Source organism: Asparagus officinalis, chromosome 2, assembly GCF_001876935.1.
Source record: "Asparagus officinalis chromosome 2, Aspof.V1, whole genome shotgun sequence".
In the NCBI taxonomy this organism is placed as follows: domain Eukaryota; kingdom Viridiplantae; phylum Streptophyta; class Magnoliopsida; order Asparagales; family Asparagaceae; genus Asparagus; species Asparagus officinalis.
In genome coordinates this window covers 64277633-64304469 of record NC_033795.1, presented here as the reverse complement: position 1 = coordinate 64304469, position 26837 = coordinate 64277633, and the positions used below count along the sequence as shown (strand labels likewise).

Here is a 26837-nt window from a genome sequence, read left to right as displayed (position 1 = left end):
CATATTGATAGTAGGAATTCACCAAGTGATTTGAGCATCTTGATTTGGCACACACTTAAAAATATTTAAGGGCAAAACCCCATAATCAAGATAAGGTAAGAGATTTCATCACCCTTGATGTTGTATGAATGAGCTACACATAATTCAAATTTTCATGTTGATAATTACATTGGCACGAAACAATGTAATCCGAAACCAATTTTCATTTTTATTTTATTTGGATCGACATGAAACCAAACTTACCCTGAGAAAGTGTAGTATTGCAAAAGTGAAAAACGCTTGAAAAAATAGTTTCATAAACCAAGATGATTGATTAAAAGTCAGCTACAATGACACAAAAGAGAATATGGGATTTGTTCCTAATCATTGATAGACTTCATAAAATGACCTCTTTTTTTTTGCTTATGCTATTATAGATAAGTATTATGTGTATACATTTTGTCCATTACAGTGATTTCTCTCATCTTATCTAGCTTGTTATATCTCACAACATAGTTAATCAATGACTTCACTTTAGCTTCTATTGCAAGATTATTTATATGTAATTTTATAATAAGTTTATGGTTCCTTTAATATTTGAAGTATAAGTCATGAAAATTTATAAATAGTTACTAATTTTAAATTTATGATACTTACTAATTTGTCTTGGTCTTCCATGGAGAATGTTGCTTTACTTGGGACAGTTATTCAATATGTTCTTTAAGAGGAACTTGGTCGACACTTCTTTGATAGATATACATTTTGTAAACGTCAATTCAAGTGATTCATAGACGTTTTTAAATTTTGGGTTTATTACCCTCACTTCTCCATTTGAAATAAAAACAGTTTGATTCTTTTAAAGGATATCTCTGAACTTTTCAATAGTTTCTCCATACGTAACTCATTGTATATTTTACCCTATAAATATTATTAACATAAGAGATTAATGTTGTAAATTATAATTAATTAATGTAAGCTATTATATTATAGTCCTTTATCAGTTTTATATGATTTAGTCTCCTATCAATGAATGCTACTTTTGTATTTTTGCTACTCTAAACTTAGTAGTAAAATTATATGCAATTACATTAATTTATACAATGATGTTGATTTTTAATCTCTAATTTATTTTTTAATTTTTATTCTTTAACCAAATGTTTAGAATCTATTGTTATTGTTATCTTTTTTACCAGCATAAACTAGACTACGTTTAGATACTAAAAGGGATAGAAAATCACATATCGTAATGAAAGAATATCAAATAATTACTCTTTTCTTTGCCAAGTTTTGAAATTTTAGCCTTTTTGTGATTTTGAACTTTTGAGGGTGTGTTTTGCACTTTTTGAAACTATGATAGTGTTTTTTAAAAATTTCAAATATTAAGTTGGTTGCTTATAATTTTCATATTTCATGTGTTTGTGGTAAGTTTTTAAATATCAAGATATTTCTTACAATGCTGAAATTTTAAGAGTGTTTTTAGACATTATTGAAACTTTTGAGTTATTTTTTATAAAATGCAAAATTTCAACGGTTTGCTGATAATTTTCAGATTTAATATGTATTGGTTATACGTTTTGAAATTTTATGGTTTTTTTGTAATTTCTATAATTTTGAGGCTTTTTTTATAAATTTTAAATTTTTAGGTATGTAATGGTAATCTTTTGGATTCATTTATGTTGTTTTTAAGTTTTAAAATTTCAAGGTACTTTTTATAGTTTAAACTTTTGAGGGTGTTTCTACAAATTTTGAATCATCGAGGGTGTTAATTACAAATTTTGAATTCTTCAGGGATTGGTGTTAATATTTAGATTTCATGTTTGTTATTTTAAGTTTTGAAAAGTAAGGGTATTTTTTATAATTTTTAACTTTTAATGGTGTTTTGTGTAATTTTTGAAACTTTTTGGGTTTTTTTAGTAACATCACATGTATTATAGTATGTTAGCTACATATGATAACTTCACCTTAACAAACTAATATTGTGGAGCTACATATGATAACTTCACCTTAATTGTTCAGCTATAGGTAGTTCGCATGGGATTAATGTAGGATGTACTTAATTTTTTTTCAAATTGTTGAGCTATAGGAAGTTCTTGTGAGATTAATATACAGGATATACTTAGGATTAGGATAGATTAAGATTTAAATGAAATATTTAAATCAGTGAAGAGTAATATTGACCATGGAAAGCTTTTCTCGAACTCGTGCTTTAAAGGGAGTATTATATATATATATATATATATATATATATAACCGCATAACCTGAACCTCCGAAACCTTAATATCTCCAACAGTAAACCAGCCTCAATAGAGGTCGAGAATTCAAAAACCACCCCAACACAGCCCTGTCTTAAAGTAAATGGCCTTTGGTGACTAGGACCTAGTTGGGAAGAGTGCGATTTCAACCCGATCCATTCACCTGAGTTAACAATAACCTAAAATTTGCAACTTTCGACAGCCCCCAGTTAGGGGGGCGTAACCCCAATTTTGATGTGCCACACCACATTATCATACAAATCATCTCATACAAGGAGATGCTTCACATCTCAGGTTAAATGTTAGTATGTGCAAATATCTAACTTCAGGTTATAAACTTTTTAGTTTGAAGCGAAAAAGAATTAAAAACCACTAGACCTATATATATATATATATATATATATATATATATATATATATATATATATATATATATATGGGTAAAGTGAATCTAAGGTGACTCCCTAGGTGCAGCCTAAGGATGCGCGATCTGAGCCATTGATTCAAAAACCACAAAATAATCTAAGCCCTTGATTCAATAACAATTCCCAAAAAAGAAAAACCCTCATCTCACGTGGTCCCCTTCAACATCGTGTCTCCCAGTTGAAAAAAATCGCGTGAACCTCCTTCAAAAAAAAAATTGTTGCCTCCGTCTCCTCCTATTTGCCACCGTCTCCCAGACCTCGCCATCGACCTCCGGAGATCGTCGCCGCCGTCCCCTTCAATGCCGGTTCCCGCCGCCCCTCAGTCTGAGCCCCTCAGTCTCCCAGACCTCGCCATCTACCACTGTCTCCCAGACCTCCGAAGATCGTCGCCACCGAAGCTTGCCTGAGCCCCTCCACATCCACCCCTGCTCACCACCGTCGTCTCCTCTTTAGCGTCAGATCACGCTGCCGCTCAGGCGAAGCCATCCGCCCCCGCTCAGCGTCGCCGCTGAAGCTCGCACTCGCCCTCGCCATCCCCTCGCCATCACCTCTCCCTCATCTTCTCCAGCACCGAGATCACCGTCGCCGAAGCTCAGCGTCGCCGCCGACTCATCGCACTCGCCCCCCATCATCGATGTCAGCCCTCAGGTCTCCTCAAAGCCCTTAACAATAGTTATGAACTTTTTAACTTGTAATTCTTGTTGATTATAGGATATGAATTATGAATATGATCATTTTTTAGTTTAGATTTTAAGATAGGATTATTCTTAAATTGGATATGAACTTTAAATTTAGTTTAAACTATCATAATGAAATTTTTTAGTGAGATTGAAAGATCAACTTGATGACGATTTTCTAAAGATTCTGAACTTCTTATATGTGATAATTTGATAGCTTGTATGGACACTCCAACAATTCTCTCACGTGATACAACAATGGATAAAGACTCTCACGTGATACAACTATGGATGAAGATGAAAACAAACTTATAGCCATTGGCCTTGAAAGCAAGGACCATGACCTACTATCTACAACAAGTTTTTTCTCTCAGGTGATAATATCTTATTGTTTATAGTGTACTACTAACTAATGACATATACCAAAATAGTTGTCTTTTAGTATGAGTTTTATAAGTTTTGTTTTTCTATTTTTGTAAGCATCCGAGAAGGTAATTTTGTTGTTGATCCATATATCAGAATAGAGTTCTCTACTCATGAGGAAGCTTATAATTTCTACAATGCATACGTCAAACTTAAGGGATTTGGTGTTCGCAAGGGTCATACAACTTGGTCGAGAAAGAAAGATGCAATCATATCTAGAATAATTGTATGTGACAAAGAAGACTTTAAATTTTTAAAAGACAAAAGAGAAGATGGTCGGAATGTAATTCGAAAGTTCAATACAAGATGTGGATGCAACGCAAGGATGATTATTAGACTCGATAGAAGCACTGAAAAATAGGTGGTACGAAATTTAAACATTAATCATAATGGTCATCCATTAACCACTCCAAATCGAATAAAGAAGCACTACTCACATCGGACAATTCATCGAGCTCAATCAACAAAAAGGTTGATAAATACTCTTAATAATCAAGGTTTACGACCTTCTACCATTTGTAAGGTTGTTGACGTTGCTCATAGAAATGAGCAAGGCTCTCTCACTCAACAAGAATGACAAGCACAACTTAGAATTAAACGAAAAAATAATATCGGCCATGAGTGCGTGAGCATAGTTCGTCAATTTCAAGAGAAAAATGTATAAATCCTCAAGTTTATTTTGTACTTGATTTAGAAAATGATGGGACGATGAGAAGTGTTTTTTGGATGGATGGTAGGTCAGGACTTCTTACTTGTAATTTGGAGATGTTGTTTGCTTTGATGTTACATACAGAACGAACAATTTAAAATTGTCGTTTGCACCATTTACGAGAGTTAACCATCATCGACAATCTATTCTATTTGGGTGTGTTACTGGCCGATGAAACGGAGGAGACGTTTATATGGTTATTTAGTCAATGGTTAAAATGTATGTCGGGTATAACACCATTAACAATCATCACTGATCAAGATAAAGCTATGTGTGGTGCAATTCATAAAGTTTTTCCTCAAACTCGCCATCGTTTTTGTTCTTAACACCTTCATAGAAATGCCTTACAAAATCTTCAATCGATGCATAATGATTATTGTGAGGATGTGGGTATAAAGTATAACAAATGGTATTGGAGTAAATCAGAAGAAAATTTTGTAAAGCGTTGGGAAGAAATGAGGGACAAATATGATGCAGATAAAAGAAATTTGTTAGTAAATTTATATAATCATCAAGATCATTGGGCTCCAGTGTATCTTAAAGACACTTTTACTGCAGGAATGACATCTACTTAGCGGAGTGAGGGAATTAATGCTTTTTTGATCATTTTGTGAATGCAAATACCGAGTTACATGATTTTGTTAAGCAATATGATAATGCTGTCGGAGCTCGCCGAACCGATGAACTAGTAAGATTTTAAGTCCACAAACTATGTTCCTACATTGATAATTGAACATCCCATTGAAAAACAAGCTAGGGAGAATTATACAAAGAATATGTTTACTATCTTTCAGAAAGAACTCAAGGATAGTTACTCCATGCTTCATGAAAGGTTATCGAAAGACGGCACAAGTGCTACTTATGCCGTTTGGAATATAGATAGCGAGGCTGAAAGCAAGAAGAGGGTAAAGCATCATGTTATTTCGATGCATCCAAAGATAAAAGAATTAAGTGCTCTTGTGCGAAATTTGAGATGGAAGGTATATTATGCAAACATAGCTTGCACATTTTAGTAAAGAAGCAAGTATTAGAAATTCCATCAAGAAATATTATGCAACTGCAAACATAGCTTGCACATTTTAGTAAAGAAGCAAGTATTAGAAATTCCATCAAGAAATATTATGCAACAATGGACAATTAAAGCAAGACATGTTGGTTGCGGAGTTGTTAAAAATTACATTTTAAATAGTAAAAACCAACTCTCTATCATTAAACATTGGGCCATTAGGAGTAGATGTAACAAGGCACTAGAAGATACATTGACTTCAAGTACACTTTATGATAAGTTTAGTATTTTTTTAGACTCATTTTTTGAAGAAGTTGGTACTTACAAGAAAGAAAATGAACATAACGATAATGAAAATGAGAGCAATGCCAGCAATAAGATGCCTACTTCATCCATACCCATCTTTGTAGAGGAAGCAACTTAAATCACTATTCATGATCCAGATAAGCCTATTGCCACGAAGGGACGACCAGCTCAAGCTACTAGAATTAAGTCCAAAATGATGATAGCACAAGAAAAGAGTATAAAAAACAAAGATTTTGTGGATTTTGTAAGGGAAAAGGACATTATATATGATAGCACAAGAAAAGAGTATAAAAAACAAAGATTTTGTGGATTTTGTAAGGGAAAAGGACATTATATAACGAGTTGTCCTTTAGCTAAGTGTAAGGGAAAAGGACATTATATAACGAGTTGTCCTTTAGCTAAGGTATTATATTTAATCTTGTTTTAATTTTTTTTTCCTGTTGATGCATTTGTCATGATAAAGTTATAATTTTCTTTTAGATGAAAAATGTTGCAGGTGATGGCCGAGAAAGTTAATGAAAGGCCAAAACAAAGTTAACGGTGGGTCAAAACAAAGCATGTGTTTCTAAAAAATGTTGATAATTTGAATTAAAGTTTATGTACGTATGGATGATTTGGTTGTATGGATTAATCATATATGGATGATAATGTGATCGTATGAATTAATCATGTATGGATGATAATTTGAATTAAAGTTTATGTACGTATGGATGATTTGGTTGTATTGATGTTAATGTGGTTGTATAGATTAATCATGTATGGGTGATAATTTTTTCCAGGTCTATGAGATACAAAATGTGCATAAGTGGGTACAAAAATTGATTAAGTAGGTAGAAATTTTTTTACAGAGCAATGAGGTACAAAACATGCCTAAGTATGTACAAAATGTGCATAAGTAGGTACAAAATTTAAATAAAGTGGGTACAAAATTTTTTTCAGATCAATGAGGTATAAAATATGCCTAAGTAAGTACAAAATGTACATAAGTGGGTACAAAACTTTAATAACTGGGTACAAAACATGCACATTTTAGATCAATGCTTGCTAAACGTGCATAAGTGGGTACAAAACATTAATAAGTACAAATTTTTTTTCAGATCAATGAGTTACAAAACGTGCCTAAGTAGATAGAAAACGTGCATAAGTAGGTACAAAACTTAATGAAGTGGGTGCAAATTTTTTTTTAAGAACTACGAGGTACAAAACGCGCCTAAGTAGGTATAAAACGTCCATAAGTAGGTACAAAACTTTAATAACTGAGTACAAATTATTTTTTCATATCAATGAGGTACAAAACGTACATAAGTGGGTATAAAAATAGTAAAAGTACCAAAAATTTTTCAGATCAATGAGGTGTAAAAGTACCAAAATGTGCCAAAGTAGGTAGAAAAAATGCGCCTAAGTAGGTAGAAAAAATGCATAAGTAGGTACAAAACTTGATTAAGTGGGAATAAATTTTTTTAAGAACTACGAGGTACAAAACACGCCTAAATAGGTATAAAACGTCCATAAGTAGGTACAAAACTTTAATAACTGAGTACAAATTATTTTTTCATATCAATGAGGTACAAAACGTGCATAAGTGGATAAAAACAGTAATAAGTACCAAAAAAATTTCCAGATCAATGAGATACAAAACGTGCCTAAGTAGATAGAAAACATGCATAAGTAGGTACAAAACTTGATTAAGTGGGTATAAAAAAAAATTCAAGAACTACGAGGTACAAAACGGGCCTAAGTAGGTATAAAACGTCCATAAGTAGGTACAAAACTTTAATAACTGGGTACAAATTATTTTTTTATATCAAACGTGCATAAGTGGGTACAAAACATTAATAAGTACCAAAAACTTTTCCAGATCAATAAGGTACAAAACTTTAATAACTAGGTATAAATTATTTTTTTTATATCAATGAGGTACAAAACGTGCATAAGTGGGTACAAAACAGTAATAAGTACCAAAAACTTTTCCAGAACAATTGAGGTACAAAACTTTAATAACTAGGTACAAATTATTTTTTTATATCAATGAGGTAAAAAACGTGCATAAGTGGGTACAAAACAGTAATAAGTACTAAAAACTTTTCCAGATCAATGAGGTACAAAACGTACTTAAGTATGTAGAAAACATGCATAAGTAGGTACAAAACTTGATTAAGTGGGTACAAATATTTTTTTTCAAGAACTACGAGGTACAAAACGTGCCTAAATAGGTACAAATCGTTCATAAGTAGGTACAAAAGTTTAATAACTGGGTACAAATTATTTTTTCATATCAATGAGGTACAAAACATGCATAAGTAGGTACAAAATAGTAATTCCCCTACTTTTTCATAAAACCAAACCTACAATATAGAAACTATACATTAGCATGTATATAAACAATAATCATTATCAAATTGAAAAGATATACAAAATAATGTTCACGTAACTCACCAGTAAAATGGAGAAAAAACCACCCATGTACTTAGCATTTGAGCGCTGACCTAATCCCCTCATACTAAGAGGCTTCTTTGCTTTATTCATCTCTTTACAAAGAAAAATAAATACCGCATGACACCAATTATATTTCTTCAAAGTTGATAACTGCTCCGCATATCTAAATGCCCATAAGGGACGCATGACACCAATTATATTTCTTCAAAGTTGATAACTGCTCCGCATATCTAAATGCCCATAAGGGACATGTCTTACATGTTCGCGGCATATCTAAATGCCCATAAGGGACATGTCTTACATGTTCGCGGGCATAATATGAAGCTGATAATGAAAGGCACAATAAGTTTCACACATATTATAGGGTCTTCATTATTCATATCTATAATCATCTCGGCCATTGCTTCCCCCAAATCACCGTCTTTTTTTTCTCATCAGCCTTCTTCTTGCCTTTAGAGCTACTACTCTTCTTCTCCTTGAGTGTCTTAAAATTCTTTACAAAATTGGTGTAGATTGTATTAGACACTGTCCCACACATTTTTATCAAAATTCCTTTCTTTGGCAAACCGGTAATTCGATGAATATCATCTATACCAAATACACAATTTTTATTCCCAATCATGAATGAGCATGTATCGGAATTAAAATTTTAAATCAAGCAATCAATTGCTATTTGCTCATTACTCAAGGATGTGGGTAACTTGAGAAAGTTGTGAAAAGGCGTCGTCTCTAGGGCTTTTATGTGTCTTTCATCTAATATTATTCGCTTATCAATTAAATCTCAAAAATAACACAAATTGGACGGAATTCTCAATTGTGTTATCATAGCCCTACAAGAAAATTATAATTCAGAAATAGTTAAAAATTATATATATTTGGGCAAATTAAGACGCATATTAACACAAACAATATACCTAAAAATTAAATAGATGCTCGATATGACAATAATCACAATAATTTTTACAAGTTTATTAACACAAACATTATCTCATGGCTTAGAACACCGCGCATATGACAGGGGTACTCTGATAAAATAATCACCCCACTCATTAGACTGACACTATTTCATATGAGGTTTCTATATCTAAACAAACAACTACATAATACATAACAGATTTGGAGAAGGGGAGAAACACATGCAAGAGGATATATCTCATAAAGCAATAACTTGTTGACACAGACATCAGTAGGCGGAGACAGCAATTTCAACTTTTGACGCATATTAAAACAAACATTATATCTCATAAAAAAAATTACTTACGACGTTAGAAGATTATTGCATTTAGAAGAGAAAGGCTTTGATTTTGAAGAAATCAAAGGCGTTGACGCTTTCAATTTGTTCGAAGTCATGAGGGCTGATGAAGAGGTCGAAGCGAGCTCCAAGTGAGGGGATGTCGAGGGCGAGTGCGAGCTTCAGCGGCGACGCTGAGCGGGGGCGAATGGCCTAAGGGCTGACCTCGATATCCAATTTAACAATAATCCTATCTTAAAATCTAAACTAAAAAATGATCATATTCATAATTTATATCTCATAATCAACAAGAATTACAAGTTAAAAAGTTCATAACTATCGTTAAGGGCTTTGAGGAGACCTGAGGGCTGACCTCGATGATAAGGGGCGAGTGCGATGAGCCAGCGACGACGCTGAGCGGGGGCGGCGAGCTTCGGCAGCGACGATCTCGGTGCTGGAGAGGATGAGGGAGAGGGATGGCGAGGGGATGTTCGAGGGCGAGTACGAGCTTCAGCGGCGATGCTGAGCGGGGGCAGATGTGATTCACACTGATGCGCAGCGTGATGCTGACGCCGGAAGAGGAAGACGGCGCGACGATTACCTAGGGGATGTGGAGGGCTCAGGGCGAGCTTCGTGCGGTGGTGAGCGGGGGCGGATGGCTCAACACTGAGCGCGACCGGGATCCGACGTTGAAGTAGGGACGGTGACGACGCTGAGCGGATGTCGAGGGCGAGGTCGGGGAGACGGCGGCGATGCGGAGGAGACGAAGGCGACGCGCTAAATTTTTGAAGAAGGTGATCGTGATTCTTTTTCCAGTTCTGAACGCAGAACGCGATATTGAGGGGACCACGTAAGAATAGGGCCTTTTTTTGGGAATTTGTTTTTTTTTGGGAATTGTTATTGAATCAAAGGCTTAGATTATTTTATGGTTTTTGAATCAATGGCTCAGATTGCGCATCCTTAGGCTGCACCTAGGGAGTCACCTTAGATTCACTTTACCCACATATATATATATACTAGTTTTTACACACGTGCAATGCACGTGATTTAATACCATGATTAAGTATTTTTGGTAATTTGTGCTCATTTTTTTCTTTAAACTCTTACATCCTGATTTTTTTTATGTTTGTTTAAATGGGATACACCCAATTTAAATTTTCATGTTGATATTTAAATTGACAAAAAACAAATCTAATTTAAAAATAATTTGAATTTTCATATTATTTTTTACCGATATGAAACTAAGCTTTATTTGAGAAAGTATAGCATTGCAAAGTAAAAATTATTAAAATAGTGTTATACAAGGAAGGTGAATATTTAAAACCAATATGGCAAAATGATTGATTTAAAGTATGTTAAAACGATGCAAAAGAGAATATGAAGTTTATTCCTAACCATTGATAGACTTCATAAAAAAAATATAAATTAAAGATTAATACTAACTCTAGTATACTTTTATATGATAAAACATCCACATAAGAATATAAAAGTACTGAAAAAAATTCATGAAACTCCCTTCTAAAGATTCCTAATTTCACTCAAAATAATTAAACTATTCTATAAAATATTTAGAAAATATTATTTTTTATTTCTTCTATTTTATTTTTTATTGAGTTAAGATCAATTCTTCTTCAGGTTTATCATTTATCATTTCTCAGGCAATTTTAGAGTATTGTCTTCATCATCTACATCAATTGTGATATCAGGCTAATTTTGTATTTTTTATGCTATTATCTTTCCTGGGCTCGTTAATTTTTTATCATCTCATTTAACTTTACAATGAAGTCAAATGTACTTATGATGTTCAACACAAACTGCTCAAAATATAGACTTTGATTTTTTTTTCTATTTCAATGAGAATAAATATTAATTTCATATATATAAAATTCTTTGTGTTCCTAATTTATTACTTAAATAAATTAGAAGCTATCTCTTTATTTTCCTCTAAAATGAATTCTTCTGATGTGCATCCAATAAGAATTTCTGTTATTTCAATAATATTACCTTTGCTCTATCCTTATCATTTTTCATAAAGATCTAAAATAAATACCTGCATTATTCATTACTAATTTCTCTTAGATTATAATATTAATATTTAATTTGAAGAACACAGTATGGAATTTATGAATACTTACTAATTTTTCTTATGTCTTCCATGGAGATTTTTTCTTTGATTAGGATAAAGTTATTAAATTATTTTTTAATGTAACTCATTCAGTGCTTCATTAATAGATATGTCTTATGTTAATGCCAATTCAAGTGATTCATTGACGTTTTCTGAATTTTAGATTTATTTCCATCACTTTCCCATTTGCAATGGAAATAACTCAATTCTTTTAAAGTTATCTCTAAATATTCTAATAGTTTCTCCATATGTAATTCCTTGTATTCTTTTACCCTATAAATATTATTAACGTCAAAGATTAAAGTTTCTAAATTAAAATCAATTAATGCTAAGGTATAATATTATAGTGTTTTATCATTTCTATGGATTTAAACATCTATCAATTAATGTTACGAATGTATTTTGGCTACCCCAACTTATTACTAAAATTATATGAAATTACTTTAATTTATATAGTGCCGATAATTTTTAATCTATAATATTTTTAAAAATTTTATCCATTAACCGGATGTTTTTAATCAATTCTTATTGTTTTTGTTTACCAGTATCAACTTAGACTATTCTTAGATGCTGAAAATGGATAGTAAATCCCTAAATTAGAAATTTTAATATATATATATATATGAAAAATACCAAACAATTACACTTTTCTTTGCCAAGTTTTAAAATTTTAGCCCATTTTTGTGGTTTTGAACTTTGAGGGTGTGATTTATAATTTTTAAAATTTTGAAAGAGTTTTTAAAAAAATTTACTTTTAAGTTTGGTAGTTGTAAATTCTATGTTTCATGTGTTGGTGGTAATTTTTTAAATGTTAGTATATTTCTTGTAACTCTAAAATTTTGAGGGTGTCTTTTGCAATTATTAAAACTATAGATTAATTTTGAAAAATATTAAATTTCAGCGGTCTACCAATCGACGAATTTGATGTGTGCTAGTTAAAAATTTTGAAAATTTAGAGTTTTTTTTACGATTTTTAAATTTTGAAGGAGTTTTTTAAAAATTTTGAGGTTAATTTTGGCAAATTTTAATTTTTTAGGTGTCTAAGGGTAATATCTTGAATTCATCTTATGTTATTTACAAATTTTAGAATTTTAGAGTGGCTTTTTATAATTTGAACTTTTGAAGCTGTTTCTATAATTTTTGAGATATTGAGGGTGTTAATTAAAAAATTTAAATTTAAATGTCAAAAATTTTAGGTGTATCATGGTAATCTCTTGAATTCATTTGTATTGTTTGTAAGTTTTAAAATTTTAGAATTTTAATGTGCTTGTCTGTAATTTAAACTTTTAAGGGTGTTTCTATAATTTTTGAGACATTGAGGTGTTAACTGTAAATTTTAAATTCTTTGCAAACTGATGTTAATTTTTTAATTTCATGTTTTTTAATTTTAAGTTTTGAGACATTAGGATGATTTTTATAATTTTGAACTTTTCAGGGTCTTTTCTGCAATTTTAAAACTTTTTATGGTTTTTTTGCAATACTACATGTATTATAATATGTTATCTGTTGGATTTAATCTAATAAATCTATTTATGGGCACATATGATTAATCAATGTGTATTGCTATCTTTTAGGATAACCCATTAAAGTGATCAATTAAGTTGGGTTAATTTGGTATTTAAATAAGTCATGGGGTTATATGTGCAGATACCAGGTTGTAATTGTAATTTATTGAGGGGCTAAATTACAAAAGTACAACATCTATAAATAAGGGGTTATGGTCCCTAACCTAGGGTTACATTCTCTAATTCTCTACACCCCCATCTAGCTAGAGAAATTCGGCTAAAGGAGAAATCCCTAAGGTTAGAAGATCCAAAACCCAAAATCAAGATCAATCTATGGATTCAGGTATAAGCTTCCGCTCTCTTTTGATTTTGTTAATCTCTTTGAATTAATCATGGCTATATGGTTTTAGATCTCAAGTTTTATGATGTAGATCTAACAAGTGGTATCAGAGCCACCTTGATTAATTCTTAGGGATTTAAGTTTTATTGGGTTTTTGATCTTAAATCTCTGGTTAAAGATTCAATTTTTGGGTTCGGATGAACAGCAATGTTCTCGGATGAACAGTAATGTTCGGTGAACAGTAACGAAAATTTTTTTTTCGGATGAACAGTAAAGTATTTTTCCGGATGAACAGTAACGAAATTTTTTGGATTTTTTTCTTTGATTTTTCCTTCACTTTTTTCCAATTCTGGATCTGTTTTGAAAATAAAAATCAAAGGTTTTTGGGTTTGTCGGCGGCGGTTTCAGTTTGAAACCCTAAGGGTTCATGGCGAAAATTAAGGAGGTGGTTACCTCAAACGAACCTCGCGTTCGTTCAATTTTAACCGAGCTTCGCGCTCAACGAACCTCGCGTTCGTTCTAAGGTGAACCTCGCGTTCAACTCAGGTGAGCGTCAAGCTCAATTTTAACGAACCTCGCGTTCGTTCTAAGGTGAACCTCGCGTTCAACTCAGGTGAGCGTCAAGCTCAATTTTGACGAACCTCGCGTTCGTGCTTCAGTCGAGCCTCGCGTTCGAACTTCAGACGAACCTCGCGTTCGTACTTCAGACGAACCTCGCGTTCGTACTTCAGACGAACCTCGCGTTCGTACTTCAGACGAACCTCGCGTTCGTACTTCAGTTGAACCTCGCGTTCATTTTTTTTAACGAACCTCGCGTTCGTTCCCAAGTTGAACCTCGCGTTCTTTTATCAAACGAACCTCGCGTTCGTTCATTTTCAGACGAACCTCGCGTTCGTGCTTAAGTGAGCCTCGTACTCAATACAGTCGAACCTCGCGTTCGAAGTTAAGGGAACTTCGTGTTCATTATGGTTAAGCCTCGGCTTTTCATGGGTCCACTTTGGTATACTTAATTTATTCAATTAAGTTATGGGCCCTAATTAAGCTGTGAGACCCCAATTAAGTTTTTGGAAATTCAGTTGATTTAAATTAAAACTTTTTAATTTAAATCTAATTTGGTTTTTAATCAATTATTTAATTCAAATATTATGACACTAAGGTATTAAGGTTGTCTCTCACTCCAATTGATTAATTGAAACAAGAAGTTGCCAAAGTAACCTCTCTTGTGTAGATTGTTCATGAGGAATGTGAGATGTTTGTGTGTATGCTTTCGTGTAAATATTTAATCGGCCCAAAGGAAGGTTAATATTTATTTAGACTGTATACACATCTGCGATGATAAGCGTGTGACAATTATAAGGTTTACATGTGAATAATGAATCGATCCAAAGATAGTTTCATTATTTGACATGAGTTATTGTCAATGTTTGATCATTGCAACAAGGTATCACTTACAAGTTAATATTACTGTCCAAAGACTTGATATTAATGTTGTGCCGGTATCTTGGATGGGGATTGTCATTATTTGAATTTTATTGATTATGGTTATTGATGTGAGCATTTTTGTTTTATTTCAGCTAATGCATCTGCTGCAACAATTTCTGCTAACATCAACTCAATTCCCATGCTAAATGGGACAAACTTCAAGGTTTGGAAAGAGAACATATTAATTGTTCTTGGCTGCATGGATCTTGACTATGCATTAAGAACTGAACAACCCCAACCTCTCAATGCGGATAGCACTCCTGATGCAAAGAAGGAGCATGAGAAGTGGGAGCGTTCAAATCGCATGAGTCTTATGATCATTAAGCGCGGCGTTCCGGAAGCCTTCAGGGGCATAGAATCCGAAGGGATTACTAAGGCTAAAGATTTCCTTGCCGAAATTGAGAAGCGTTTTGCGAAAAACGATAAGGTAGAAACAAGCACGCTTTTAGCTCGCTTGATTTCAATGAAGTATAAGGGCAAAGGAAATATCAGGGAGTACATTATGGAAATGTCTCATATTGCTTCAAAGCTTAAGGCACTTAAACTCGATCTTTGTGACGAGTTATTAGTGCATCTGGTTTTGTTGTCTCTTCCTGCACAGTTTAACCAATTTAAGGTCAGTTATAACTGTCAAAAGGAGAAATGGACTCTAAATGAGCTCATTTCATACTGTGTGCAAGAAGAAGACAGGTTGAAGCAAGATAAGACAGAAAGTGCTCATTTGGCCTATGCCTCTAAGGATAAGGGCAAGAAAAGGAAGAATGATAAGGAAGCTGCTAAGGGTCCAGTTGAGAAGAAACAACATAAGGATAATCAGGGTTGTTTCTTCTGTAAGAAGCCTGGACATGTAAAGAAGGACTGTACAAAATATCACGCCTGGCGTGATAATAAGGGTACGTTCCTTGCTTTGGTCTGTTCTGAGGTTAATTTAGCTTCAGTACCTAGAAACACTTGGTGGTTAGACTCTGGTGCTACTACTCACATAAGTGTTTCTATGCAGGGTTGCCTGAGCTACCGAAAGCCAAGTGATGTTGAAAGACACATCTTTGTGGGCGACGGACAATCGGTAGATGTGGAAGCAATTGGGCACTTTAGGTTGTTGTTAGGAACTGGTTATTATTTGGATTTAAAAGATACTTTTGTAGTACCGTCTTTTAGACGGAATTTGGTTTCTGTTTCTGTATTGGACAAATCAGGTTATTCTTGTTCATTTGGAAACAGTCAATTCAGTTTATCTTTTAATTCAAATGTTGTGGGAACCGGTTACTTGAGTATTTATGACAACCTATATTTGCTTGATACAATTGCTTCTTACAATGAATCCTTGCATGTGGAATCACGTGGTACTAAGCGTAAATTAAATAAGGAAAATTCGGCGACATTATGGCATAAGCGCTTAGGTCATATCTCAAAAGGTAGAGTTGAGCGTCTTGTGTCTGATGGCATTTTGGATTCCCTTGATTTTTCGGACTTCGACGTATGTGTTGAATGTATCAAGGGAAAACAGACCAAAGTGAAGAGATTAGGTGCCAACAGATCTTCGGATGTCTTAGAATTGATACATACGGATATTTGTGGGCCATTCCCTACGGAATCCTGGAATGGTCAACAATATTTTATATCATTCATAGACGATTACTCACGTTATGGGCACCTATATCTTATTCATGAAAAATCTGAGTCTCTGGACATGTTCAAAGCCTATAAAGCTGAAGTTGAGAATCAACTCAACAGAAGAATTAAAACCGTCAGATCTGATCGTGGTGGTGAGTACTACGGTAGATATGATGGTTCAGGTGAACAACGTCCAGGACCATTTGCTAGATACCTAGAGGAATGCGGTATCGTCCCACAGTACACTATGCCGGGTTCACCTAGCATGAATGGTGTAGCTGAAAGACGAAACAGGACTCTTAAGGATATGGTAAGAAGTATGATTGCTCATTCTTCTTTACCAGAGTCACTCTGGGGAGAAGCACTTAAGACAGCAGCTTACATTCTGAATAGAGTACCAAGTAAAGCAGTTGCTAAAACACCTTATGAGCTTTGGACTGGTCGAAAGCCCAGTTTAAAGCATTTACATATTTGGGGATGTCCAGCTGAGGCAAGGCCTTATAGGCCAAATGAAAAGAAATTGGACTCCAAAACAGTTAGCAGCTACTTTATTGGGTACCCTGATCGCTCTAGGGGCTATAAGTTTTATGATCCCACTATAAGGAATATTTTTGAGACGGGAACAGCAACATTCTTTGAGGATGTTGAGTTTGGGGGGAGAAATAAGGTTAGAGACATTAGTTTTGAGGAGGAATTGGCTTCAGATCCAATCCATACAGTTACTTTTGACAATATTCAGGTTCCTATACCTGTTGTTGCTCAAGAAGTAAATCCGGAACCTCAAGATGATAATGTTGAACAACTCCCTGTTCCAGAAGAACAAACTCAACAACCTCAAGAACCAGTGCCATTAAGGAGATCCACGAGAGAAAGGAGAAATGCTATTCCGGATGATTATATTGTATTTCTCCAAGAACATGAGGAAAGTAGTGGAATGTTAGAAGATGATCCAATCAACTTCTCTCAGGCCATGAAAAGTTCTAACTCTCAACAGTGGATTGATGCCATGAATGAAGAGTATAAGTCTATGCAAGACAATAAGGTTTGGGAACTTGTCCCATTGCCAGAAGGTGCAAAACCAATTGGTTGTAAATGGATTTTTAAAACCAAGCGGGATGCAAACGGTAATGTGGAGAGGTATAAGGCGCGTCTTGTGGCTAAAGGCTATACTCAAAAGGAAGGCATTGATTATACAGAGACTTTCTCTCCGGTTTCATCGAAAGACTCTTTCAGAATAATCATGGCACTTGTTGCTCATTATGATCTTGAGTTACATCAGATGGATGTTAAGACTGCATTTCTCAATGGAGACATTGATGAGATGATTTATATGGTGCAACCAGAAAACTTTGTGTCAGGAGACCCAAAGAATATGGTTTGCAAATTAAGGAAATCCATCTATGGACTCAAGCAAGCTCCTCGTCAATGGTATCATAAGTTTCAACAAATAGTTATCTCGTTCGGTTTTGAGATGAACATTGTTGATGACTGTGTATATCACAAGTTCAGTGGGAGTAAGTATATTTTTCTGGTTCTGTATGTGGATGACATCTTGCTTGCCACTAATGATATAGGCATGTTGCACGAAACCAAGAGATTTCTATCAAAGAATTTTGAGATGAAAGATCTTGGGGACGCCTCTTTTATATTAGGGATCCAGATACATCGAGATCGCTCTCGGGGTATTCTTGGATTATCACAAAAGAGCTATATCGATAAGGTACTTAAAAGGTTTGGCATGCAAGATTGCAGACCAGGTGACACCCCTGTTGCTAAAGGAGACAAGTTTAGTCTCAATCAGTGCCCTAAAGGTAACCTTGAAATTCAGGAAATGCAGAAGATTCCTTATGCTTCGGCTGTAGGAAGTCTAATGTATGCTCAGGTATGTACGCGTCCGGATATTGCGTACATTGTTGGGATGTTAGGCAGATACTTAAGCAACCCTGGTATGGATCATTGGATAGCAGTCAAAAGGGTTATGAGGTATCTTCAGAAAACAAAAGATTACATGCTCACATACAGAAAATCAGAGAAATTAGAGGTCATTGGGTATTCGGACTCTGATTTTGCTGGATGCCAAGATAGCAGGAAGTCTACATCAGGCTACATTTATATGTTAGCAGGAGGAGCTATATCATGGAAAAGTGTCAAACAAACACTAGTAGCTTCCTCCACTATGGCAGCAGAATTTGTAGCTTGCTATGAGGCATCCAATCAGGGAATATGGCTGCGAAATTTTGTCACGGGACTGCGCATTTTGGAAAATGTTGAAAGACCACTAAGGTTATATTGTGACAATAAATCTGCAGTAATGTATTCCAATAACAACAGGAGCTCAACTAAGTCAAAACATATTGACATTAAGTTCCTGGTTGTGAAAGAAAGGGTACAGAGTGGACAGATATCCATAGAGCACATTGGGACAAACTCCATGTTAGCTGATCCTCTTACTAAGGGATTGCCACCTAAGGTCTTTCATGAGCATACTGCTCATATGGGTGTGGTATTATTTGAGGATATTATGTTTTAGTGGGAGTTTGTATTTGTGGTGCTTTATGTTTGTTTGTATTGTCTGATCAGAATAAAGTTTTCAGTTAAGACACTCTGTTACATTATGTTTGGTTTTGACCTCACTAAGGAGGACCAGTTGAAAATAGACATGTACTGATCACATTGCATGTAATTTTCATGCTGCACATCCATGATTGATCTATGTCGTTTGATTGTATTGGTATATGTGACCATTGATGGGTCGAGTCACGATAAATGTGACGAAGGCCGCTTTGATCCTATATTGATATAGTCAATGGACGAGATTGTTCGGAAATACCCTTTCAGTGATAGCATTTTTTGAGCTCATAAGGTTATACACAATTTAAGGAATCATATGGTGCCCAAGTGGGAGATTGTTGGATTTAATCTAATAAATCTATTTGTGGGCACATATGATTAATCAATGTGTATTGCTATCTTTCAGGATAACCCACTAAAGTGATCAATTAAGTTGGGTTAATTTGGTATTTAAATGATCATGGGGTCATATGTGCAGATACCAGGTTGTAATTGTAATTTATTGAGGGGCTAAATTACAAAAGTACAACATCTATAAATAAGGGGTTATGGTCCCTAACCTAGGGTTACATTCTCTAATTCTCTACACCCCCATCTAGCTAGAGAAATTCGGTTCTAGAGAAACTCTAAGGTTAGAAGATCCAAAACCCAAAATCAAGATCAATCTATGGATTCAGTTATAAGCTTCCGCTCTCTTTTGATTTTGTTAATCTCTTTGAATTAATCATGGCTATATGGTTTTAGATCTCAAGTTTTATGATGTAGATCTAACATTATCTACTTGTAATTTCTTTATCTTAACAAACTAATATCATTTTTATGTTTTATATATTTTATTAATATTAGTTTTTTTAAATTGTTAAGCTAAACATGGTTCACATAGGATTAGGATAAGATATGATTATGATTAGGATAGATTAAGATATAAATAAATTATTCAAAATAGTGAAGGGTAATATTGACCATTAAAAATTAGAATTTGATTATAGATAAGGTAGTTCAAACTATAAAGGGGTATATTTGTCTAAAAAAGATTTTCCAAAATCCCCGCTTCCATGGCAGCGGTTAACTAATGTTTATAAATCATGATCTCCTTGTCATGATCTTTCACTCATTAGACAAGAAATTTGCGTCTAAACCTCCTTATCAATCCAACTAAGAGAATAAACTACAAGTTTGTCAGGAACGATAATATAATAGTTAAGAAGACCACAATAGAACTAAATGGAATAGGATTTGGGCTGCCGACACCAAAAATTTGAGAGAAGGTTCTACTTTAGACTTTTCACAATTTGACACAAAAACACATGAACTACCGCTAAGAAGAATGAAAATAGAGACTCACGTGAATTCAAAGCATGAAACTTACAAAAGTTTTTCCAGAGCCAAGGACACTGTATGGATGCATAACTGATACAAAACAAGGATTTCTTGATTGAACTGATTTCGCTAACATCAATGCCTTATTTTCATCTGCACCAGACAGTCTTTTGCGTGGAAAATAAATGTTTCGGCGGGAAAACATCTCCCGAGAGATAATATCGTCAGATTCTTGTTTAATGTATTTCATTCTGCCTGCGGCACCAAAAACATTGCCCAAACATTTTTCAGACATAATAAAATAAATTGATATAGAACGATTGAAAGAAGTTGAGAAATTAATGTTTCCAAGCTAATCAAATGTAGTCTTTTTAATCAGTCTCGAGATATCGCATTGCTGCATCATTGAAATGAAGATAGCTCATATTTAAAATTCAAATGGAAATAAAAATATCACTAATATACCTACTGATAGCCTATGAATGCTAGAATTTGAACTTGCTTTGCATATGGAAGATAACTAAGGGGGACAACAAAATCTTAACTTGGGATAAACGCATTTTTCTATATCACTAATAGCACTAAAATAAAAGAAAAATCAACTTACAAGATTGGCCAAGATTCTTTTTTTGATGAGTAGAGTTGCTTCTGGTAATTTTCTGGTTGTAACTTACTCCGGCCCTCTGGTAATTTCTTGGAGCTCTACAATTTTGTCCAGAAAATGAAGATGATGGTCGGGAATTGTCACTAGAGATAACCATCACTTCATTATGAGATTTTATATCCAAATATTCTACAGAATCATCACTCTTTCGTCCCGTCTCCAAATTTCCTTTCTTAAGCACAGATGAAGATGCTCTCTCACAGTGATCTCTTTTGAAAATTGAAAACTTAAAGCAGGAATTTCCATTATATTTGAAAATCACAAAGTCTCCCTCCTGTATATGGTTGTCTTTGACAAATTCATCCCATCCAACTTGGAATGAAATCTCGTCTGAAGTTTTTGCCAATTCAACAGACCAAATTGTTCCACTGGGACTCCTCAGAATAACATTTTGAGAAAGTTCGCTTTTGAAATGATCAGAGAATTTCTTCGGTATTTTCTGCATGGAAATGATAATGCATATGCTCAAGAAAGATTGAAACAAACAAAAATGCTTCTCTCGAACAGAAGAAATAAAATTTGAGGAATAAGTTTCTTTTTAATAGTTAACAGTCATAGGCCAAAATGATATACTATTCTTCAATCTTACTATTCACGCGAACCTTAGTCCTTGGGCTACATGATGGGTTTTGATGGAAATATTATTTGTCCACGAACAAAAAATATCTATTCTAAATAATAATTATCCATGACATTCGTTTAAATCATCGAATTCTCTAAGAAACTCTTTGATATGATTACTGCACCTTACAAAGAACACAAATGAATTGTAGGAGTAATTTACATTCAGATTGTAACAGGACAAATTTACCAGCTATACGGAAGCTCATCTTTTGACAACTACATACTAGATAAATAATTCCTTTTTTTCCGAAAACATGTACTACATTATGTGCAATAAAGAAAAAGCACATTTACCAAGTGATCAAAGCTAACAAAATGGTGATAGGGAAAAGAATAGGTCAGCCAAAAAATACCATTACCTTCTTATGCTCTGGTCACAATTGATTCCATCTAGCCAAACAGATTGACTCTACTCCTACTAAAATAATAAATCACTACTCTCTAAATTAGTCCTTAAAATCGCATAATAGAACATTGTCAGAAGTAACCTTTTAGCCACACGTTAGGATGATCAAAGCATAAACACGGGTGATAAAAAATAGATCTCATAACATACACCTGTCCGATTCATAGAAAAATACAAATGTACTTATTCCCAAATAGTCTAATTTTTCAATTTTTCAACCACCTCACTAAGTTAAATGTTAACCAGATTAGTCAATATTTGTATGTTTTGATGCAACAATAAGATGCTATTTGTAACTAGTAGTTTTGTTGGTTGGCTAATTGGTCACATTTTCTTCATGAAATCGGCTGAATTGGTATAATTCTGTATGCGGAAAAATCATTCAATTCGATCTCATAAGTACCTTGTAACAAAATTGGGAAATTCACAATTTGTTAAGGAAAAAAGTTACAGTTATAGTTGCTTTTTGTTTTAGATGCTTTTATTCTTTCATTTTGTAACTGCTGCAGGTACAAAAACAACCACCTCCTTCACGATAACTCGAATCTGCCCGCTACAAATGGTTAATTGCACAAAGACCCCCTCTAGTATCACGTTTTAGTTTAATTTTGGCGGATAGTTATAATTTTATATTACGAATGTCCCCGCAGGTTGGAGGCCCTTCTATGGGCAGTAACCTGGATTTTTTGTTTGTCGCCAGGAAGATTTGAACTGCTCTTATATCATCATAAAGTTCACCAAAACTCTACACCAAAATTCTAAAGTTGTGGTCAAGATTGAGGGTTATAATTTTATATTCTAACAAAGATACAGCAATGTCTGCGCTCAACTAAACCTTAAAAAATAGCTTAAACTTTGCAACCGTGAGGACTGCAGTCGTAGCCAGACAAACGACTAGAAGTATAGTTTTTTTATGAGACAAACGATTAAAACTCTAATTGTAATGGTCAATTTGCAAATTGCAAGCCAAAGTTTTCACACATTTCTTCCCAAATTCAAAAGCACATATTCGTATACGCATGTTTACGATGCATAATATATAATAGTATATATATACTTATATATAGTATATATAGTATATATATATATATATATGGGTATGCTTCGGGTACCAACACAAATTTTGTGCTGTGGATGTTGATGATATGTCTCACTCATTGCAATATCTGGGTACCAATTCACTATGGTTTGAGGAGGTCATATGCAACCAGTTTGGTGCTTTACCAAGGCATACGCCTATTTTGATCATATTATAATATATATATATATATATATATATATCATATATATATATAATATATATTATATATATATTTAATATATATAATATATGATATATATATAAGACCGAGAGAGAGAAAATATGGAGAACCTCGGTACAAAGTTGCCTTAAGACAACTTGTTATGATGTGGCATTAAGCTTGTCCCTACATACACCGTTGAGAGATAGAGCCATCAACCACCATTCAGCCAACTGCTAAGTTTATTAATGAGTATGCAGTATTAGGGGGCGGTCCACTATCATACCAAGGTTGTTTTCTGAGCAATTGGTATCCAAGTCTTCTCCATTTTTACTCAATATTATATATATAGATATACTATATATATTGAGTTATTTTTTTATACCATTTGCTGAGAGAAATCACCCTCCATAACCTCGTAAAACTGCTTTCCCTTCAGACCCTGATGCTTCCAGTAGCAATGCTCTTTATAGCTGATGCAGATCTCACAGTCCTCCATAAGAAATCAATCCTAAAATTTAAAGAGAAAGTAAAATAAGAAAAGGGAAAAAATAATTTAAAGAAATTGCAAAATAGCGGTTATGGAGATCCAGTATGCTTTAAATTACCCAAGAAACAGTAATTGGTATAAATGAAGATAAAAGAAGAAAAACAACTCACAAGCTCGGATTGATCTCTCTGTGGGTGAAGGAACGAAGACAGCAACAGAGCTTTTCTAGACACACACACAAGCGAAGTATTAAAAGGGCACGTGTCAGTGAGATAAAGTACTATTCAAAATATTTTTAATATTTATTTCCCATTCTCGGAAGCTGTAGCCTTAATGGCTTTGACCTGTCAAAAGTCCCGTCTGACTACATTTCATTACGAATATATTTAATTATTTTAATAAAAAATTAACCTAAATATACTTTTGTGCAACTTTATGAAGATATACAATAGTTTAGGATCTCTAAAATACAGCAACGAATTATTCTACTTAAGCTATATATTATCGTATGGTTAGACTTAATGCATTTGGAATTATTTTGGGCTGATGTGAATTTTGATAGAATTTTGGATGTGATGTTGTGATGATGTATTGTGTTGTGATAATGTTTATTTTTTAGATTTGTGTTATAATGTTCTGATTTTATAACTTTTATCAATGTATACAATGTTAGATGATATATTGTGGCAAAAATTTTGGTGAAAAATTTGGTTGTATGCTCAGCTAGAGGGTCATGCATGTTTTGTGCATGTTTTGCCTCAGCCCAGCAAACATACGGGACTACTAGTCCTGTATGTTTGCTGGGCAGAGGCAAATTGTCTCTGCAAAATATACGAGACTAGTAGTCCCGTATATTTACTGGCAGAGGTAAATTGGCTCTGTAAATTGTGCGGGACTACTAGTCCTGTATATTTGCTTGCAGAGGTAAATTGGCTCTGTAAAATTTACGGGACCAGTAGTCCCGTACGTTTTGGTGAGCCACCAAAAATATGCCAGAAAACATACGGGACTACTAGTCCCGTATATTTTCTAATCGGTAATTAGTGTGTTGAAAACATACGGGACTACTAGTCACGTATGTTTTCAAGGCACTTTTTTAAAAATCGACCTCTTTTTTGCCAACAGGTCAAAAAGAGGTCGATTTTGCTAAATATTTAGCAAAATAATCGATTTTGCTAAATATTTAGCAAAAGTGATCTATTTTCAGAATTTTTCCATTTGCAAACTAAAAGTGTGTTGTAGCCCTAGTGGCTTTGACCTGTCAAAAGTCCCATTTGACTACATTTCATTTACGAATATATTTAATTATTTTAATAAAAAATTAACCTAAATATATCTTAGTGTAACTTTATGAAGATACATAATAGTTTAGAATCTCTAATATACAGTTTGGAATTTGCAAACAGTGTGTGAGCCGTGACTAAAACTAAAAGAATCACAGTTTAATACAGTTAAAAAACAAACAGTGTAGAAAATTAAGAGAAACAATGTCGACATTTTAGTTATGATTAATATTTTGAGATGAATAAGAAACAACCAATTTAATCTAAACGTGCATGAAAAAGATCTAAGACATTTGTCATATTTAAACTACAAATCACAGTAAATGCATGCAAAAGTATACCTGCAGGTATAATATACTCTTCAAGATACCTTCCATTAAGGGGTTGTTTGGTTCAAAGACCCCATTATTGGAAAATCTAATTTCAGGAAGAAAAACCCTTTTTATGTTTCCAGCCACTTCTCATAATTGATTTTTTTTTTTGTTGGAGCAAAAACAACCCCCAATTCTTTGGTCCTCACCCGTTAAAAGCCACATCACCCATCTCAAATGAAATATTTGAATTTATTCAACTTCAGCTCATTTCCGCTGAGGGGTTGTTTGTTTGCCTTAAAAAAAGGGAAATCAAAGAAAAGGAAACCTATTTCTAAGAAAAATAGGTTTTGAGATTGTTTGGTTGGCTAAAAAAAAGGAAATCAAAGAAATGGAGATGAGATGAGATGAGTTGTCACCTTATTATAGGATGATGTGAGTGATTTTTTAAGAAAACTTGTTTTGATGTTGTTTGGTTGGCGGAAAAAAAATAAGGAAATAAATTATAAGAAACCTATTTCTTGTAATAGGTTGTTTTCTTTTGTTTGGTTATTTCTTAAAAATAAGAAAATAGATGAGATGAGATGAGTTGTCATTATATTATTGGATGATGTGACCCACACTTAAGGAAATTGTTTTCCTAGCTTTTTGGGAGGAAAACAAAGAAATGAAATGTTAATGGGATGAGACGAGTTGTCACAATCTTATTGGATAATGTGAGTGATTTTTAAATATGAGATGAGATGAGTTGAGTGATGTTGTGGATGAAAATAATATTTTATTAGATGTAGTGGATGTGATGGATGAGTTGTTGGATGAAATTAATATTTTATTAGATGTGGTGGATGAGTTGTTGGATAAAAATAATATTTTATTAGATGTTGTGGGTGAGTTTTAGGGGGTGTTTGTTTTGCTTTTTTTTTGGGATATGATAGTTTTGGGATGTAAAAAGTGCTTTTTTGTGGTTTTAAAAATCCATAACTTTGTTTGTTTCACTTTTTTTTTGGGATATTGAATCCCTAAATTATAAAACAATAATATTTTATTAGGATTTGTGAAATCCTCTCTCTTGTTTCCATCTTTTTTTTGGGATATAAGGTTTTAGAAATCGATAACTTTGTTTGTTTCAAAACCAATTTTGGGATATCAAATCCCAAAATATTAAAAACTATTATATTTAGGCATTTGTGAAATTCTACACTTGAGAGAGGATGTGGGTTGGATATTGATGTATTAATGCTTATAATATAAGATTAATATAAGATTAATATATTATATATAATATTATAATAATATAATATTTAATATAATACATCTATATATATATATAATTTAATATATATATATATAATATAATATATATATATATATATATATATTGTATTATATATATATATATATATAATATAATATATA

At 33.4% G+C, this 26837-nt stretch overlaps 1 protein-coding gene across 3 annotated transcripts in view; it reads right to left on the bottom strand.

The window, feature by feature from the left end:
• Window positions 1–24064, bottom strand: part of LOC109831547 (B3 domain-containing protein Os12g0592300-like) — a 28661-nt gene extending 4597 nt beyond the window's left edge. Inside the window, exons 1-4 of one of the 3 annotated variants that reach the window (XM_020398885.1) lie at window positions 23998–24064; window positions 23723–23848; window positions 21010–21505; window positions 20452–20657 (exon numbers count right to left, since the gene is read on the bottom strand). In XM_020398885.1, the coding sequence (XP_020254474.1) occupies window positions 20452–20657; window positions 21010–21505; window positions 23723–23836 (816 nt within the window). In that variant the 5' untranslated portion in view covers window positions 23837–23848; window positions 23998–24064. Of the gene's footprint in view, window positions 1–20451; window positions 20658–21009; window positions 21506–23722; window positions 23849–23945; window positions 23965–23997 lie in introns of those variants that run through there. The other 2 variants (XM_020398888.1, XM_020398886.1) reach the window with 2 other exon arrangements.